The sequence below is a fragment of the Heptranchias perlo genome, chromosome 14 (genome assembly GCF_035084215.1).
Source record: "Heptranchias perlo isolate sHepPer1 chromosome 14, sHepPer1.hap1, whole genome shotgun sequence".
NCBI classification, from domain to species: domain Eukaryota; kingdom Metazoa; phylum Chordata; class Chondrichthyes; order Hexanchiformes; family Hexanchidae; genus Heptranchias; species Heptranchias perlo.
Window position 1 is genome coordinate 54,420,142 of NC_090338.1, and position 18,366 is coordinate 54,438,507.

General features: G+C 42.6%; 1 protein-coding gene across 1 annotated transcript; it reads right to left on the reverse strand.

The window, feature by feature from the left end:
- Positions 1-9,401: 9,401 nt before the first annotated feature.
- Positions 9,402-17,843, reverse strand: LOC137332219 (neuroblast differentiation-associated protein AHNAK-like). Its single transcript, XM_067995912.1, has 2 exons — positions 17,790-17,843; positions 9,402-12,290 (listed from the first exon to the last, which is right to left on the reverse strand). The coding sequence occupies exons 1-2, from the start codon at positions 17,841-17,843 to the stop codon at positions 9,402-9,404; spliced, it is 2,943 nt and encodes a 980-aa protein (XP_067852013.1).
- Between the last annotated feature and the right edge of the window lie 523 nt (positions 17,844-18,366).

Genomic DNA, 18,366 nt, shown 5'->3' on the forward strand with positions numbered 1-18,366 from the left:
TATTCATAAAAGCTATTCCTCAAGGATTAGCTAAACTGTTATTTTTATAAACAAGTTGAAGTGATGTTATTGCTTCCTTGTGAGTTTTCAGACGGGTTCAGTTCCTGAAAATCCAAGAACAGCCTTTTCTGAGAAAACATCTTTAACTCCACCATACTAGCCAGTAAAGTTTGCACAGCCTCAGGCAATGTATCTGGTGTTGGCTCAATATTATTTATTTTTAATTTTTGATTTTATAGAAGCAATTATGATGAATGGTGTGATGGCATCTCCGATCTCATTATTTATTCTCTTTATTAATCTGGCTAATTGTCCTGCGAGGCAATTTACTAAATGTCAATTCCCTTTAAAATGACTGTACAGCTAATCTACAAATTTCAGAACTGCCCTCTCTTTTAATTAACGAGAGGTCTTTGAGGATTCTCTGCCAAACTGCCCCTGCCTGTTTGTCAGTGTTATTTATTGGTTTAAAATCACTTGCGTATTAGATAAATTGGAAAGTTTGTGTAATCCAAAATAAAAGTTTGATATTTGTTAATTTATAACATACCTTAAAATAAGCAGTAACATTTTAATTCTTTACACAATAACACAGTTGAAAACAACAGCAATGTGCAATTTTGCCAAGTCGTTATTGGATCATTCTGTTTCCAGAATCAGAAGTCCAAACACAGCTGAATGAGACAAGAACAGTTTATTTAGATTCAGAACAGGCTAACTGACAATACGGCATACTCCACTCTGAACACAGCATAACAAGCTACGGAAAAGAGCAAAAGACAATATAAAATTCCTTGAAACAATTTTTAAAGGGATATTCAATGGTCAAATTCCCTCTTTAGAAATTATTATTGGTAATGTACCCGGACAGTATTGGCATTCTGTGTTGCTGCCCCAATGCGCAATGCCAGGATGGTGGAACAGACATCTGGGCTTGTAATTGGGCAAGTTCTCACTCTTAGCCTTGGCATTACAAAGAGATACCAACTTAAAAATGGGGGAGGGGTTGATATCAGACAAAAAAAAATGGAGCCTTTGTCATCTGGGCTGCTCTTTCTGGTTGCTAGCTAAAAAGTAGGATTGGCAGAGAAAAAGGAGCAAGCCTTATGACCAGCGTCTTAGACAAGGAACAGTGTAGAGAGCAACTTCTTTGTAAGGTTTTCCATGAGTAAAAATTATTTTATTAGAACAATATAGCCACTAGGAAACTGAATGCGAGAGATACATCTTCAGTATTTTGTAAAAGTAATACATTTTATTTGGAATTCACAACCTTAGATTGTCATCATTAAGCATTCTTTGACACTTTTAGTGCCATTGCTTTTGTTTGCAATCAAGCTATTGCATCATAGTCTATCATGTTATTGAGAGAAAGGAATTAAAGTACAACCAGCAGATTTGACATAAATGTGTCTGAACGATGGATTAGGCACCGAGAGTGGCACCATCCTGATTATCTTCTCCTTTTGTAATGAGATTCGAATCTAGCTCAACAGAAGAGATAAGTCTCCTTACACTAATTAGATCTTTGGGAACACAATAATACAAACAGGGGTATAAAGTAGTCAATCCATTTGAAATGTTCCAAATTGTGGCTCACAGCTATACATAATTGACCAATAGCGAACAGAAAAATAATAGCAGGAAATCAGTTATGCTGTTTATCTTACGATAAAATCTATCCTGTTCTGGGACTTTGACTGTATCAATGGATGATGATTCACTTAGACACATGACAAGAACAACATAAGCATAACTCTGGACTATATATTTGAACAGTCGTGAACAAGTCAGTGACCACCTAAATCCCAGTCCAAGAGACAAGTTATTGTATGAATCAAGGAATATTCTGCTATTTCATCATTCATTAACAGTGTATGAAGCATATTTTTGAAACTATTGCCAGGACACTGCTATGTGTCTGGTCTAATATCACTGAATGAAATATAAACATAGAATTGCCAGATTTCTTCTAAATTCCACTCTTGTTCATTTATTAAATAAATGAAATGGCAATCTGTTATGGTCAGTAAAATATGCCAAACTCTGTGTTATCTCTAAAGCTTTGTCTGGAATATGTCATTCTGTATTTTAAGCACATGTTTCATGTTTGAATTACAGGGAGATCAACTCGTAAACTTTTAAGAAGTTTCATTTCTTGTGTCACACTGGTGTCATGATTTGGTTACATCTGGTGTGACAGTATGATGAAGTCTGGGAACCTTTTCAAACTTCGATGTTTATACTAACTTACCTTGCGGTGCTCACCTCCCAACAGTAGGTGGCAGTGTTGCATTTCTTCTTTCTGTCTCCCAGTTGACCTGGTTCCCTCGTACTACTCCTGACTCACTCTGTACCTTTTTTGTTTTATGGCCTTGATGATCAACCTGGGGTTCCCAACCTTCCCGGGATGACTGGGAGTTTCCCGGAATCGGGGGTTCCTCCCCCGAGTGTTGCCTCCAGCAGCCCAGGAGATCAGTGATTTAAATTTCCCACAGCAGTCCGCGCGCCCCCTCCACCCCCCGACCCACCTGCTCCATGATGTCCCCGGCTGCTGTTGGTGACGTCACCTGGCCTCCGCCGCAGAGAGCCGCGACCGGCTGGTGTGAAGTCGGGAATCAGGAATCTCGGCATTTGGGGAATCTCGGCAAATGGGGGCGGGGGATCTGAAATGGGGGTGGGAGGCTCTGAAGTGTGGGGGGGGGGGGGGGTTTCCTCAGTTTCCCCTCTTCCCCGGCTTCTTGGAACTTGTTGTGAAACTACTAGCAAAAATATTCAACTGCAGGGGACCCAACCTTTATAGGGTAAATGCAATAACATTTGTAGAAGTCATGTGATCAAATGTCACATGATGAAACCTCCAGGAATACCTCTAATCAGAATGGGCAACCCGAGATTAACCCCCAACTCGACTCAACTCCTCTTCCTTATCGGGCAGTGACATTTTTTTAAATTCCCCATGCCCACTCCTTTCCTCTGCCTAAACTGAGGCGTGTTTTTCCCCGGTCTCCCATTTTCCATGGCGCCACCGGCCTCTTTCTGGGTGCTCCCAGTTCTCCCTTTGCTTTTTCTCCCGACATACCGGCTACTTAAAATTTTTCCCTTCAATTTTTTTGAACTGTTCCTTCGCTGGTTTCTTCAGTCTACCTCCTTCATTCCATGCTGCTCAACCTGCTGGTGCACCTCAGCCACCTTTTCCCAGTTCCGCATCCATGCCAATCTCCCGTGTCACACCTCGCTGACTTAATGCATGCGCTGGTGAATGCTGTGAGGTTTTGGGGTTAGGATGTTGCATCAGAGATGATGGTAAAGGGAGGTTAAGAGGGCAAAGGATTAGGATTGGGGAGGGGGAAATGCCAAATGGGGATAGTTTGGGGTTAGTCTGCTGGCATAGAGACCGTGGGAAAGGTGGTGGGTAGGGGAAAGGCTGAGGTACAAAGGGAAACTGTCAGAGAAGATGCAGATGGAAAAGGGTGGGTTTTGGGCATGAAGATTACAAGATAATTACAGATGAGGAAGGCCATTCAGCCCATCTAATTCATCCATACAGAGTGATCCCAACGTCCTCCTATTTTAGAATTTTAAATGATTCCAGGTTTTTGCCTTCACTATTTTACTGGAAGTCTCTTCCACACATTGATCAATCTATAGGATAAATAATTTCCTGAGCAATTACCCTTCATTATTTTGAATCTATGTCCTTTAGTTTTACTCCCACAGTTTAATAAGGATGGGCTACATTGAAGCAAGAAGGAAGCTAATGGATAGATATTGTATAAACTGACTGTGATTTGCTTAATTCTGCCACTAACTCCAGACTGGAAAATATTTTTGTTTCTCCTTCATTCTATTTAATGCATAAAAATATTGCCATATAACTGTAGGGAAAACAAACTATAGTGTTGGTTTCCCTATAAAATGACTGCCCAAAATACATTCTTTAAAAATATAGGAGGCAATTTTAACCTAACAGGATCAGGTGAACACTGGTTTGACACCCCGCCCGATTTTACTCTCCATTAAAGTCGATGGAGCAGGGTGTAAAACTGCCATTGCACCCGATCCCATGGGTTAAAATTACCCCCATAGTTTCTGTATGCCAAATGCGTTTCGGGATTCATGTATTTTTATGTTCCAATATGTACATAACGTTTTGTGCTGCTTTATCTAATCATTCATTTGATGCAAATTTTAAATATCACAAAAGGCATGGGTTTACTTTTCTAAAAAAATCTGGAGGCTTTCAAATGTTCCCTGGCAATATTTAACGAGCTTAATCCATCGTAAGCTGGAACATCGGTGCGTTTGTATGTCAAATGGTATTTGTCATTTTTGGCTCCAGACAGTGCTTCAATGGTGAATAATCAGGAATCTCCTGGTACTTGTATAACCATTTTGGAGAAATAATAAATAACAATGGGATATGGTGTTAAGTGAAGGAAATCACAAGCTAAACACAAATTACAGAGCAATTGCTTTACAAATTTCTGTTAACTCAATGAACAGACTGCCAACTAATGCACGTCACATGAACTCAGTCAAGACATTCAAAAACAACATTGTGGGGGTTGTGCTGGGAGCCATTAGTTAGCACTCTGACCTTTTGTCTCGAGGACTTGGGTCTGAAGCCAGCTGAGACTGATGGGATGAAAGTCTTCTCTGCTGGCTATAAGGGTGCTATGTTAAATAAATTTTGATCATTTCAACCCAGTTCCTAGTTGGCATGGGCCCATTGCAGAAAACTGCCCCAATCTCAAAGTAATTGGCAACCTCCCTCGGAGAGGCCAAAGGATGGGTTATACGTGTAATGAAAATGGCATAGTGGTACAAAATACAGAATATTTCTGGGATTGGAATTGAGGTGCATTGTTGGGGTCGAGCAGAGTGAGCTTCACACTACATCTAACAATGCTGCACCTGACCGTGGACTTCCAGAAATGGAAAAACCTTAGACTGCTTGCCTATTTTTTTAAAACCAAAGGTGTAAGCAAGATTTCTTCACAGGAAAAATGTTCTGAAATATATTAAACAAATAGAAATGGAACTTAGAAATAACCAGTCAAAAGATTTAGATTAATACTGAAACTAACACAATTCCATTTATTGTCAGGTATGCAATGGATCAGTCTCAATGAATCTATCCTCTGTGATCCATTCACCTTACCTATTCATAGATTATGCACAGGAGGAAGAGATATTAGCCATTATGTAAGAATGCAGAAAATTCCATCAATATATATATGTGTACATACATTTAATGTAAGGTTAAGATGGAAATTGACCACAAACCACTTGAGAGCATCATGGAAAATAAAATCATAATCTGAAGCAGTGCCATGACTGTAGATTATAATACTTCAAAACTACAACTTGGTTGTCCAGCACAAGCCTGGAAAGAAATCCCAGTTACAGAGAACCTATCAATCAAACTAGGAAGCAAAGGGGGAAAAATGCATGATGAGAATGTACACTCATAGTAGCAAACTTGCCAATATCAGCTAAAATGACAAATAAACAAGTTAAGATTGCACCAACTGGTTGTCATGATTAGTCAAGACGTTCCCATTAATAGCAGGAACGCTGGCATTCCTGCAATGTATTGGGAGCAGAAAATGATATTGAACTCCCAAGGTGAAAACACTATTAAACCAAAGTCCATGAAACCATAAGATCTAGACTACTACCCACACATGACCTGACATTCAAAAGATTGTTCAGCCACGCACAGTATGTTCGGAAAATTAAAGAACTAGTGATATTGCAGAAATGCTACTATGATTGAGCTGCAAATCCTTTGAAACTGTTGTAGGTGACACCACAAGAGTCCAGATGGAAACCTGTATTATTATTGGATAGGCAAACACACCTAGGTCTCACTATTTCAGAATTGGTGATGTAGTAACCTGTCATAGGAACCTAAAGTTTCTCTGCAAATCTAAGTTTCACCCCCACATTTCAAGCCCACCTGTTGAGATTTCTACATTGCTGCTGCAGTCACATTTGGGGATTTTTTTGTTCATTTTCCCACAGAAAGGATTTGAAAATAAGAGTTACTGTTCATGTTGTTTTTTTCCCAGCAAATACAGTATATTTCACCTTGCACCATGGTCAGGTGCAGCATTGTTAGATGTAGTGTGAAGCTCACTCTGCTCCAACCCATCAATGCACCTCAGCTCCAATCCCAGAAATATACTGTATATTGTACTCTCTCAAATTGTTAAAAAGTACATAGACGAAAGGTGATTAATCTGCTAAAGAGAAGTTGTTTTATCCAGAGACTGAATAAGAAACATTTCATTAGCTTGTCTGGTTAGTTGAAAAAATACCTGAAACCCATTGTGTTGGAAAGACTTTTGATTGCTGTGAAGAGGGAGATCAGAAGAGACACACAGGGATGCAGGCAGGAAATGTTTTGAAATGAAAAGGCTCCAGGCTTTGGAACAGAGAGCTGTGAAAGCTTTAGACAGGTTCAAAGTCAGAAATTCTGGAAAGCAGTTAGAATGCCTTTTGCATTGTGCACAGTTCTGACCTCCATATTATAGAAAGGATTTGGAGGCATTGGAGAGGGTTCAAAAAAGATTCACAAGGATTATACCAGAACTGAGAGCGTGTATCCATATTAGGAAAGGCTGAATAGGTTGGGGCTCTTTTCTCTAGAAAAGAGAAGGCTGAGGAGTGACCTGATAGAGGTCTTTAAGATAATGATAGAGTTTGATAGGGTGGACGTGCTGTAGTTTTGATGTAACTCTATGTAAGCAAGATGACCCACTGATGTGGGGCAGCGTGTTGTGTTCATTATTTTGCATCACTGTGCAAAAGTAAATTGTACTACTGAACTAAGTAACTTAGATTATTAACATTGCTCTGTATGTTCACTTACCCTGAAATAAAGTAGCTTAATAATTCATATTAAGCCTTGCTTCACCAAATGTTAGCTTGGTCTGCCTTCGGAGGGATTGAAGACGCACACATGCAAAAGACAAATATCCAGTTCAGGTCACAGTGGAGTGTTATTGTTACATCCCCAGGTTATGTACGAGTAAATACAGGGCAGTGTGAGTCAACTCCCATAAATCGTAAGATGCTCAGACTGCTTATGGGAGCAACTGATGATACTGAACCAAAGAAGGCAGAACTGAGATGACGCCCAATACCCCAAAAGGAATTGGCAAGGCAGAAGTTTAACAAATGAGAGCAGTCACAGTGCATCACCAGACCATAGATATGAGACCCCAGGAACAATGACCCAAACATCCAAAACAATCTAGGTGTCGAGTCTGGATTCAGGAGGATTTGACAAAGCAGAACATTCCAAATATAGAAATATGCTAAAGAATAAATGCTGAGACAACTATGTTACAAAGTGATTTTGTAGGTTAAAATTAAAACTATGCATAGCAAACTCAATTTTTTGAAATTGTGTGGAGAGTTTGTTTACCATTTCATAATGAAGGTTTAATATACTTGTAGTATATTTTACTGGTGCATCTGTAGTCATTTACAGCTGGTGTTCAACGAGTTACATATTTAACCAGAAGAGTGCTAAATCAGAATACCTGAAATAAAATGCAGGTGGTGAGTAATTGAATTTAGACAATACCAATCTATTCAAGCTCAAGGTGAAAGATCCAATAAATCTATCTGTGTTCTCTGTGATCCGCTAGTTTTATCTGCAATGATGACAAACTAGTTTTCTTGTAAGCGAGCCAGGGATTTTTCCTAATGGCATCTGATTGAAACCTGTGTGCCATGTGGATCTCTAAATCTTGCAAAGTGTACAGTCTGTAAATTTCAAACATGGAAACAGAGGTTGGGAAGGAGGGGGAGCAGTTACAGCTGGCAAGAATTTAAATCCTAGCTTAAACAGCACATTTCTTGACAAATTAATGATGTGTTTAAACAGGATTCAGGATGCAAGAATAATCGGGATAATTAACCCAAGGACAACAGACGCCAATAATGATGACTGAGACACTAGTCTGAGGATACGGGAATAGTTCATGCATGTCTGCATTTGTCAACAGTAATGCATTATATTTCAATGAATCACAAAAATGTTACCAAGTCAACAGGCTTCAGCAAGCTCAATAATATCTAATATGCAGAGAAGGAATCAAAAACTTCTGCGTGGGTCATCTCTATTATATCTGTGTGGTCTCAATAATACTTTGTTCTTTGAGGGATAAGATCGGACTCCTCCATCTCAAACAAACTAATGTTAAAACAGAAGCTTGGGCCATTAACACTCGGAGTCATGGTCCTGGAGAGGTCTGTGGCTCAGACGGCGATGGTGAGTCTCTTCCAAGAGGAGAAAATGGGGAGGAAATTACGAAAAAGATTAATTAAGAAAAGACTTGTACTATAAGCACCCCCAGGCTGGTTTTGGCTTATTATTTCATAATTGCAGTCAGCTTTCAAGTATTTTTTATGGCACTATTTCCAAATATTCATATTTTATGGGCAATGCTTTATTTCTGACTCGAGTAGCTTGAAATTTTTATGAATGACCTATTGGAGGGGAAAGCCTTGAATCTGCTTGGTCACTCTGGCTACTTTTTTAAATGGAGTGGAAATAAATTTCCCCTAAATTTTATTGCATGAATTGAAGATTAGCAACATCAGGTCAAAAGACGTCTGTTGATTAATACCAAAAAACCCCATTTATTGCCAGCTCTACTATAAATGTACAATATGTAGCAGCAAGCATGGTTGGGGGTGGGGGTGGGGGCTATTAGATAATAGAGATTCTGAGTCCCCTGGGCCTGGGTACAATGATACTTCTATTCAAGGTTCTTATTATAAGCTCAATTAACGATTTTGTTAGTGTGGCTGATTAAGTTCTAAATGGTGGCGTTCATATTCTCAGAGTTGTTATTTGAATGTATCACCTTACAGAAACTGAAAAACCTTTAAATCACAAGACATAAACCTTCAGTTACTAATTTGCATTCTATTATCCTTCACTCACTAACATAGCTCAAGTATTGGCACAAAGCACAGCCACAAATCAAAATAGATGGGGGCCATCATGGTGATGAATGACTGTTACCAAACAGTAATTTGGTAACAATCTGCAGCCGAGTTCAGAATCCATGACTATAAAAAGTTTAAGTTGACAATGGAGGTAATTCAAAAAGAGAAAACTTATCTGCTTTTTTGTTTCCTTGTGAAATCAAAGCTTTCCAGGTGACGTTGCGTTTCCAAGTGAGTAATATCTGTTATGAACAAACAATTTAAATATGGTGATCAAATTAAAATACCATTATAAAAATATTCATTCATACAAACCGGCAAAGATCGGCCCAAAGGTAAATGAAACATAAAATCCTCCCCAATAACTCAATGGATAAATGCAACGTATGCTGCTTTACCGCGGTGTAAAGACCAGGATGGTTCCTGGCTCAACCTCTGATCTGTGTGGAGTCAGCTGACCTCAGCTGAGGTGATGAGGCACTACAATTAACCTCCGTCATCCTGGATGAGAAAGAGGGAATATTTTTTGAGGCGTCATTCCTGAACACTTGTGCAAATGCTGGTCCTGATGTGTGGATGTTCGGTGCTGGTCCTGATGTGTGGATTTTCGGTGCTGGTCCTGATGTGTGGATGTTCGGTGCTGGTCCTGATGTGTGAATGTTCGGTGCTGGTCCTGATGTGTGAATGTTCGGTGCTGGTCCTGATGTGTAGCTGATTGGTGCTGGTCCTGATGTGTGAATGTTCGGTGCTGGTCCTGATGTGTGAATGTTTGGTGCTGGTCCTGATGTGTGAATGTTTGGTGCTGGTCCTGATGTGTGGATGTTCGGTGCTGGTCCTGATGTGTGAATGTTTGGTGCTGGTCCTGATGTGTGAATGTTCGGTGCTGGTCCTGATGTGTGAATGTTTGGTGCTGGTCCTGATGTGTGAATGTTCGGTGCTGGTCCTGATGTGTGGATGTTCGGTGCTGGTCCTGATGTGTAGCTGATTGGTGCTGGTCCTGATGTGTGAATGTTCGGTGCTGGTCCTGATGTGTGGATGTTCGGTGCTGGTCCTGATGTGTAGCTGATTGGTGCTGGTCCTGATGTGTGAATGTTCGGTGCTGGTCCTGATGTGTGGATGTTCGGTGCTGGTCCTGATGTGTGGATTTTCGGTGCTGGTCCTGATGTGTGGATTTTCGGTGCTGGTCCTGATGTGTGGATGTTTGGTGCTGGTCCTGATGTGTGGATTTTCGGTGCTGGTCCTGATGTGTGGATTTTCGGTGCTGGTCCTGATGTGTGGATGTTTGGTGCTGATCCTGATGTGTGGATGTTCGGTGCTGGTCCTGATGTGTGGATTTTCGGTGCTGGTCCTGATGTGTGGATTTTCGGTGCTGGTCCTGATGTGTGGATTTTCGGTGCTGGTCCTGATGTGTGGATTTTCGGTGCTGGTCCTGATGTGTGAATGTTCGGTGCTGGTCCTGATGTGTGAATGTTTGGTGCTGGTCCTGATGTGTGAATGTTTGGTGCTGGTCCTGATGTGTGGATTTTCGGTGCTGGTCCTGATGTGTGGATTTTCGGTGCTGGTCCTGATGTGTCGATGTTTGGTGCTGGTCCTGATGTGTGAATGTTCGGTGCTGGTCCTGATGTGTGGATGTTCAGTGCTGGTCCTGATGTGTGGATGTTTGGTGCTGGTCCTGATGTGTGGATGTTCAGTGCTGGTCCTGATGTGTGGATGTTTGGTGCTGGTCCTGATGTGTGAATGTTCGGTGCTGGTCCTGATGTGTGAATGTTCGGTGCTGGTCCTGATGTGTGGATTTTCGGTGCTGGTCCTGATGTGTGAATGTTCAGTGCTGGTCCTGATGTGTGGATGTTCGGTGCTGGTCCTGATGTGTGGATGTTTGGTGCTGGTCCTGATGTGTGGATGTTCGGTGCTGGTCCTGATGTGTGAATGTTCGGTGCTGGTCCTGATGTGTGAATGTTTGGTGCTGGTCCTGATGTGTGAATGTTCGGTGCTGGTCCTGATGTGTGGATGTTCGGTGCTGGTCCTGATGTGTGGATGTTTGGTGCTGGTCCTGATGTGTGGATTTTCGGTGCTGGTCCTGATGTGTGAATGTTCGGTGCTGGTCCTGATGTGTGGATGTTCGGTGCTGGTCCTGATGTGTGAATGTTCAGTGCTGGTCCTGATGTGTGGATATTCGGTGCTGGTCCTGATGTGTGAATGTTTGGTGCTGGTCCTGATGTGTGAATGTTCGGTGCTGATCCTGATGTGTGGATGTTCGGTGCTGGTCCTGATGTGTGGATGTTTGGTGCTGGTCCTGATGTGTGGATGTTTGGTGCTGGTCCTGATGTGTGAATGTTCGGTGCTGGTCCTGATGTGTGAATGTTTGGTGCTGGTCCTGATGTGTGGATTTTTGGTGCTGATCCTGATGTGTGGATGTTCGGTGCTGATCCTGATGTGTGGATTTTCGGTGCTGATCCTGATGTGTGGATTTTCGGTGCTGGTCCTAATATGTGAATGTTCGGTGCTGGTCCTGATGTGTGAATGTTCGGTGCTGGTCCTGATGTGTGAATGTTTGGTGCTGGTCCTGATGTGTGAATGTTTGGTGCTGGTCCTGATGTGTCGATGTTCCGTGCTGGTCCTGATGTGTGAATGTTCGGTGCTGGTCCTGATGTGTGAATGTTCGGTGCTGGTCCTGATGTGTGAATGTTCGGTGCTGGTCCTGATGTGTGGATGTTTGGTGCTGGTCCTGATGTGTGAATGTTCGGTGCTGGTCCTGATGTGTGAATGTTCGGTGCTGGTCCTGATGTGTGAATGTTCGGTGCTGGTCCTGATGTGTGAATGTTCGGTGCTGGTCCTGATGTGTGAATGTTCGGTGCTGGTCCTGATGTGTGGATGTTCGGTGCTGGTCCTGATGTGTGGATGTTCGGTGCTGGTCCTGATGTGTGAATGTTCGGTGCTGGTCCTGATGTCTGGATGTTCGGTGCTGGTCCTGATGTGTGAATGTTCGGTGCTGGTCCTGATGTGTGAATGTTCGGTGCTGGTCCTGATGTGTGAATGTTCGGTGCTGGTCCTGATGTGTGGATGTTCGGTGCTGGTCCTGATGTGTGAATGTTCGGTGCTGGTCCTGATGTGTGAATGTTCGGTGCTGGTCCTGATGTGTGAATGTTCGGTGCTGGTCCTGATGTGTGAATGTTCGGTGCTGGTCCTGATGTGTGAATGTTCGGTGCTGGTCCTGATGTGTGAATGTTCGGTGCTGGTCCTGATGTGTGGATGTTCGGTGCTGGTCCTGATGTGTGGATGTTTAGTGAAGACAATGTCAGGTTTGACTGGAATGCTTTCTATAGGGAAAATAGCATTTGGGTTCTTGCTGTCTCGCTCTTGCATGGAGAAAAAACATTTGTACCACATTTTCATCCTGCACTGCCCTCTGAGTCAGCACCTTCAGGAAAGAAGTGCTTATGGGGAAAAAATTGCAGAGAGCAAGGCACCATTTTGCTGTATTTACCACTTTTAGCCTTTTCGTCTAGCCGGATGATCAGATATGGACAAATGGAAGTGAGTTTCAACAAGGAAGGAAGAAAAAATATAGAATAGTTAATCTCCAGTGCTCTTGTGAATCTCCATTTAGCAAGTTAAAGAATGAAATTGAAGGAGAGTGAATTGCGTGTCATCATTTCTTAAAAGATGAGGAGAAAAATAATTTCAAAGCCAAAGTATTCCTTTTATATGATACGTTAAGTATGTAGCAAGTTTAAATAAGAACCGACTCTTTAGGAAATTTTTAATCCAGCCTGCTCAGTGGATGGGCAGTTAAAATTGCCCATGAGACTCGCATCTGGCGTCCCACACTGATCCTGCAGGCAACGATTTTAACCTGCTCTTCTGAGCAGGCGAGAGAGACACCTGACAGAAACTGGCAGGGTCCTTTTTTAAAATTTGCAGACTCAGCTCCAATTATGTCATCAGGATCCAACTGCCATTTTAACTGTGCCGGGAAGTGGTTGTCGCTTTCCTGCCAGGTCCACCTGGAGGAACTGGGGCCAGAAGAAGCCAAAGAAGGTAAGTCTTTTAACTTTTTTTGACGTCCTTTGTGGGGCCACGAGGAGCAGGAGGAAAGTTTAGGCCTCACCTGCCTCTGGCCCCCCTGATCATGAGGCCCTCACAAAACCCCCTCCTCATGGCTTACTGCTTACTGCCCGCCTCTGCCCTCGCCCGTACCAAGTTAAAATTGGGACTTACATTTTATTATTTACTAGTTTTTTATTTCCGAGTTTTAATGAGGACATTATCACATTATATAAAATATAACAGGTATGGGGGAATGTTTGCAGGAAAGTCTCATTGAGGTGTTAAGATGATAAAACATGAGAGTGAAGTACCAGTGGTTAACTGTCATGTAAACATTGTTTTATTGTAATTACTTCCGCTCACTCATTTTTAATGAGCTGTATAAGAAATTTAGCCTGTTGTTGTTTAGAAGGCTTTCCATTTTCAGTGGTTATTGTCCCACCTGACAGTGAAAGCTAGAAGGCTCATTCAATTGATGGGTGGTGACATCTCCATGAAAGATTATATTTAATATAATCAGTGCAATCTTATTGAAATTGAACCTTCAGTTGAAAGTGGTTCCATATATTCTATGTACACAAAGGAAGTTCATGGGCTCGATTTTAAAACCAAGCCGGGAAGGGGCGGGGTGAAATTGAGGATGAGAAACCTGTTAGTACGGGTTTCCCGGATGACTTACAATTTTGACGTAAGGACGTCTATTATTTTTTTTTGTTGGCTTCCCGTCTGACTGATCGGCCTCATTGACAGGCTGGTCTCAGTCGGACGGGAGACCAGCCAGGGAGAGGACGTCTTCAGGAAAGTCTTTGTTTGTATAGCTGGGGGGGTGGGGCACGGGGGATCATAGGTGGGCATAGGTTGGCATGGGTGGGCATAGGTTGGCATGGGGGTCATGAGTCATGGGGCGAGGGATCGGGGGTCAGTCACAGGGGGGCTCTTGGGATCGGGGGTCGTCGCGGGGGTCCGCGATCGTTGAGGGGGAGGAATGGGGATTGGGGGTGGGACGATCGGGGTCGGGGGTCAGGGGATCGGAGTTGGGGGAGGGTCGGGGGTTAGGTAGAGGATCAAGGTCGGGGATCGGGGGTCCGCGATCGGGGGGAGTCCACGATCAGGGGTCGGGTGTCCGCGATTGCTGGGAGGTCGGTGGTCGGTGCAGGTCGGCTTATTGGGCCTGGGAGAAGCACTCCTGCTCCTCCGGGCCCACAAGCTGTGCCTTTCGAGACACCTACCTGTTAGTCTCGGGCCTCCTCGCCTCCTTCCACAAGGTGTAAAACAGAAGGCCCAGGAATCCCGGCCCCCCCCCCGACCCCGGGTTGAAATCGGGAAGTCCAGAAAAATGGAGGCCCGAAGCCTCGTTGAAAGTTTTTAAGGCCTGACCTGCCTCCTGGGAGCGGGTTGGTCGCCCACCCCACTTACCGCCCCAGTGAAAACCGGAAATGGGTGGGTTGAAGACAGATTGGGGGCAGGTCTGAAATGGTGGCAATTTTCAATGCCCCCCGCCCCCAACCCACCTGTTTTTCAATGTTAAAATTGAGCCTCATAAATCAAAGTTTATTACCTAGCACAGGGTAGCAAGAAGCCTCAAGGAGAATTGTTTTTGATAACTCGCTTATGAAACAAGACTCATTCACTTGAGGAGCTTTGTAAGGACAGAAGAGTTAGTGAAACGTCAGCATTATGTACTGTGTAGAGGAAGTACTTGGGTCTGTAGCATATTTGGGCATTATAGTCCACGTAACATTGATATTGGGTACTTAATGAAAATCCAATCCAAACTGCATTTGGCCTACAGGGCCGTGTCTTGGACATCATGGATCTAGAGGTCCGAAATTGAGCCTGGGACTAATTCCCAGAAGCTGATATTGCTATGAGAAGCCAGTGGCCTGTCAGATAATCAGATTATGACGTCAACAACAGTTGAAAAGAACGCCACATACTGCCCATATAATTCATTCAAGTCAAGTGATCTATTGTAGCACTCTTTCTGAGTGGGAGTGAGAAAGGTGTAGTTCTTAAATTAAAAGTTGAAGCTAACTGTTATTTGAAACTGAACAAAGACATCCAGATGAACTCACTCCTGAGTAAATCGGTGACTGTGGACAGTACCTCGTGTTTCTAAGGTTTGGAGCAGTTACGGCACTCAACTTTAATTGGAGCATCATTACTGTCCTGAGTGAAATGAAGTATCTTTTTCACATTTTCTATATCCTCCCAACCCTTCCCCATCTTTCTCCTCTCCCCGAGATCACTTCGCTTCAACAAATCAAATGGGCAGCATGTAGCTTTTTTTTTCAGCTGTTACCAATGCTGCAATGTGATTATCTGACTGGACACTAGCTTGTTGAAACAATATCAATTTTTTCTCTGGGAAATAGTTTGGCTCCCAATTACCAATTCTTTGAGTAAGCCTAGAGTGGGAGCAGGCTATTCCTCCATTCCTTACTTCATCCATCACCTGAATCTGCATGCTTTCCAGCAGGAGTTGCTGGATAAAGATCAAGAGTGAGAACAATGCCCATGAAGGGTTTTGATAGAGTAAATAAGGAGAAACTGTTTCCACTGGCTGGAGGGTCGGTAACCAGAGGACACAGATTTACGCTAATTGGCAAAAGAACCGAATGGGAGATGTTTTTATGCAGTGAGTTATGATCTGGAATGCATTGCCTGAAAGAGTGGTGGAAGCAGATACAATAGTAACTTTCAAAAGTGAATTGGGTGTACTGCATACCTGAAAAAGAAAAAAAAATACTGGGCTATGGGGAAAGAGCAGGGGAGTGGGACTAAATGGATAGATCTTTCAAAGAGCTGGCAGAGGCGCAGGGAAAGTAAGCAGTGAGGAAGACGCAAAGAGTCTGCAAAGGGATATCAACAGATTAAGTGAGTGGGCAAGAAGGTGGCAGTTGGAGTATATTGTGGGGAAATGTGAGGTTATTCACTTTGGTACGAAGAATAGAAAAACAGAATATTTTTTAAATGGTGAGAAACTATTAAATGTTGGTGTTCAGAGAGACTTGGGTGTCCTCGTACAAGAAACACAAAAAGTTAGTATGCAGGTACAGCAGGCAATTAGGAAAGCAAATAGAATGTTGGCCTTTATTGCAAGGGGATTGGAGTACAAGAGTAAGGAAGGCTTACTACAATTGTACACGGCCTTGGTGAGACCTCACCTGGAGTACTGTGTACAGTTTTGGTCTCCATATCTAAGGAAGGGATATACTTGCCTTATAGGCGGTGAAGTGTAGGTTCACTAGATTAATTCCTGGGATGAGAGGGTTGTCCTATGAGGTGGGGTTGAGTAAAATGGGCCTATACTGTCTGGAGTTTAGAAGAATGAGAGGTAATCTAGTTGAAACATATAAGTATGATGGGGCTTGACAGGGTAGATGCTGATAGGTTGTTTCCCATGGTTGGAGAACCTAGAACTAAGGGGCATATTTGCAGGATAAGGAGTCGGCCATTTAAGACTGAGATGAGGAGGAATTTCTTCACTCAGAGGGTTGTGAATCTTTGGAATTCTCTACCCCAGAGGGCTGTGGATGCTGAGTCATTGAATATATTCAAGGCTGAGATAGACAGATTTCTGGACTCTAGGGGAATCAAGGGATATGGGAAGCGGGCAGGAAAGTTGAGTTGAGGTCGAAGATCAGCCATGATCTGATTGATTGGCAGAGCAGTCTCGAGGGGCCATGTGGCCTACTCCTGCTCCTATTTCTTATGTTCTTATGTTCTATGTTCTATAATCGGCTGAATGGCCTCCTTCTGTGCACTATGGTTCTATAATTTTTATTTCCCCCACCACCCTCTCCCTCAGACCAGAAATGCTGAGTCTCTGCTGTAGCATTCTCTAGTTGAGATCAACTGAGTCAACACAGACCTGGGATCAAACCTGGAACCTCCCAGTCCGCATTGCTCAGTTCCATACCAGGTAGTGCCAAGTGAGGCGGTAGGGAGCCTACAATGGACAAGTTAATTCTTGTAGATGTCACTTGACGACCAGACTTAATGCCTCCATCTGCATAGCACCACAGCTTTAAGGAGGAAAATCTTGCTTTTAATGTGATTACATAATTTTCATTGAAAATAATTCTGCTAGAAAAAAATCTGTGATAGAATACATCCAAGAACATGTTGATTTTCCCCACTGCATTTACTGATTAGCATGTTTTGTTTTTGCAGTTTGTATTCCGGTACAAAAACAGAAACTTTGGCTAGCACAACAAATGCTGAGGGAAGTACTGTGAGGGATTGAAGGAAAACCAATTAAAGTCTACAGACATCGTCGAGTAGTGACATTTAAAAGTGTAAATCATCTTCATGTAGAATTATCCCAGCTGTATTTGAAAACTATCTCAGTACTAGCATGAAAACAAGCTCTCTGTGGCAGAGCTGCACAAAGGTTTGTCTGCACGGTACAAGTTACAAATAAAATAAGCCTTAAATAAGGTTCTTTATTACCTATTTAAGTTAAAATACTAGTTTAATGAAACTGTTTTGTTACTAAATTAAGTCTAATAATCTTTTAAAAATGTACGTGCGTGAGTTTTTATTTGCAATCAACTGTCAGATTGGTGATTTTGAGAGTATGTTTCCACTGTACAAAGTTAACCCTAATTTATCAAGATGGCTTCAAAATTCCTTTCCTTTCAGGAGCTTCCAATTGGCACAACTCAACTTACTGGCCTACAAATTGGGGTGGATGCCATTTTCACCAATTTTCTTCCCCAAAATCAATGCGACCAAGTTTCTGATTCTATTTTGGGTCTTCATACCATCTTCATCATCTTCATACCATCTTCATCATCTTCATACCATCCGTTCGCCATGTCCCGATGGAACTGTTTTAAATAAATGTAAACAAGGGCTGGTGGCACTGACATTCTGGAATTTATGCTCACAACGCACCAGGATAACTTAGAATGGGTTTTATAAGGTGCGCCTGTTGCCAGTAACAACTGAGACTTGCAAATGTTGCAAGAGGCATCAGCACACAATTAGGAACATTGAACATAGGAAGATAGGAACACGACTAGGCCATTTAGCCCCTCGAGCCTGTCCTGCCATTCAATGAGGTCATGGCGGATCTGTGGCCTAACTCCATATTAGCCTTAGTCCCATATCCCTTAATATCTTTGGTTAACAAAAATCTATCAATCTCAGATTTAAAATTAACAATTGAGCTAGCATCAACTGCTGTTTGCGGAAGAGAGTTCCAAACTTCTACCACCCTTTGCGTGTAGAAGTGTTTCCTAACTTCAATCCTGCAAGTCCTGGCTCTAATTTTTAGGCTATGTCCCCTAGTCCTAGACTCCCAAACCTGTAGAAATAGTTTCTCTCTATCAACCCTAT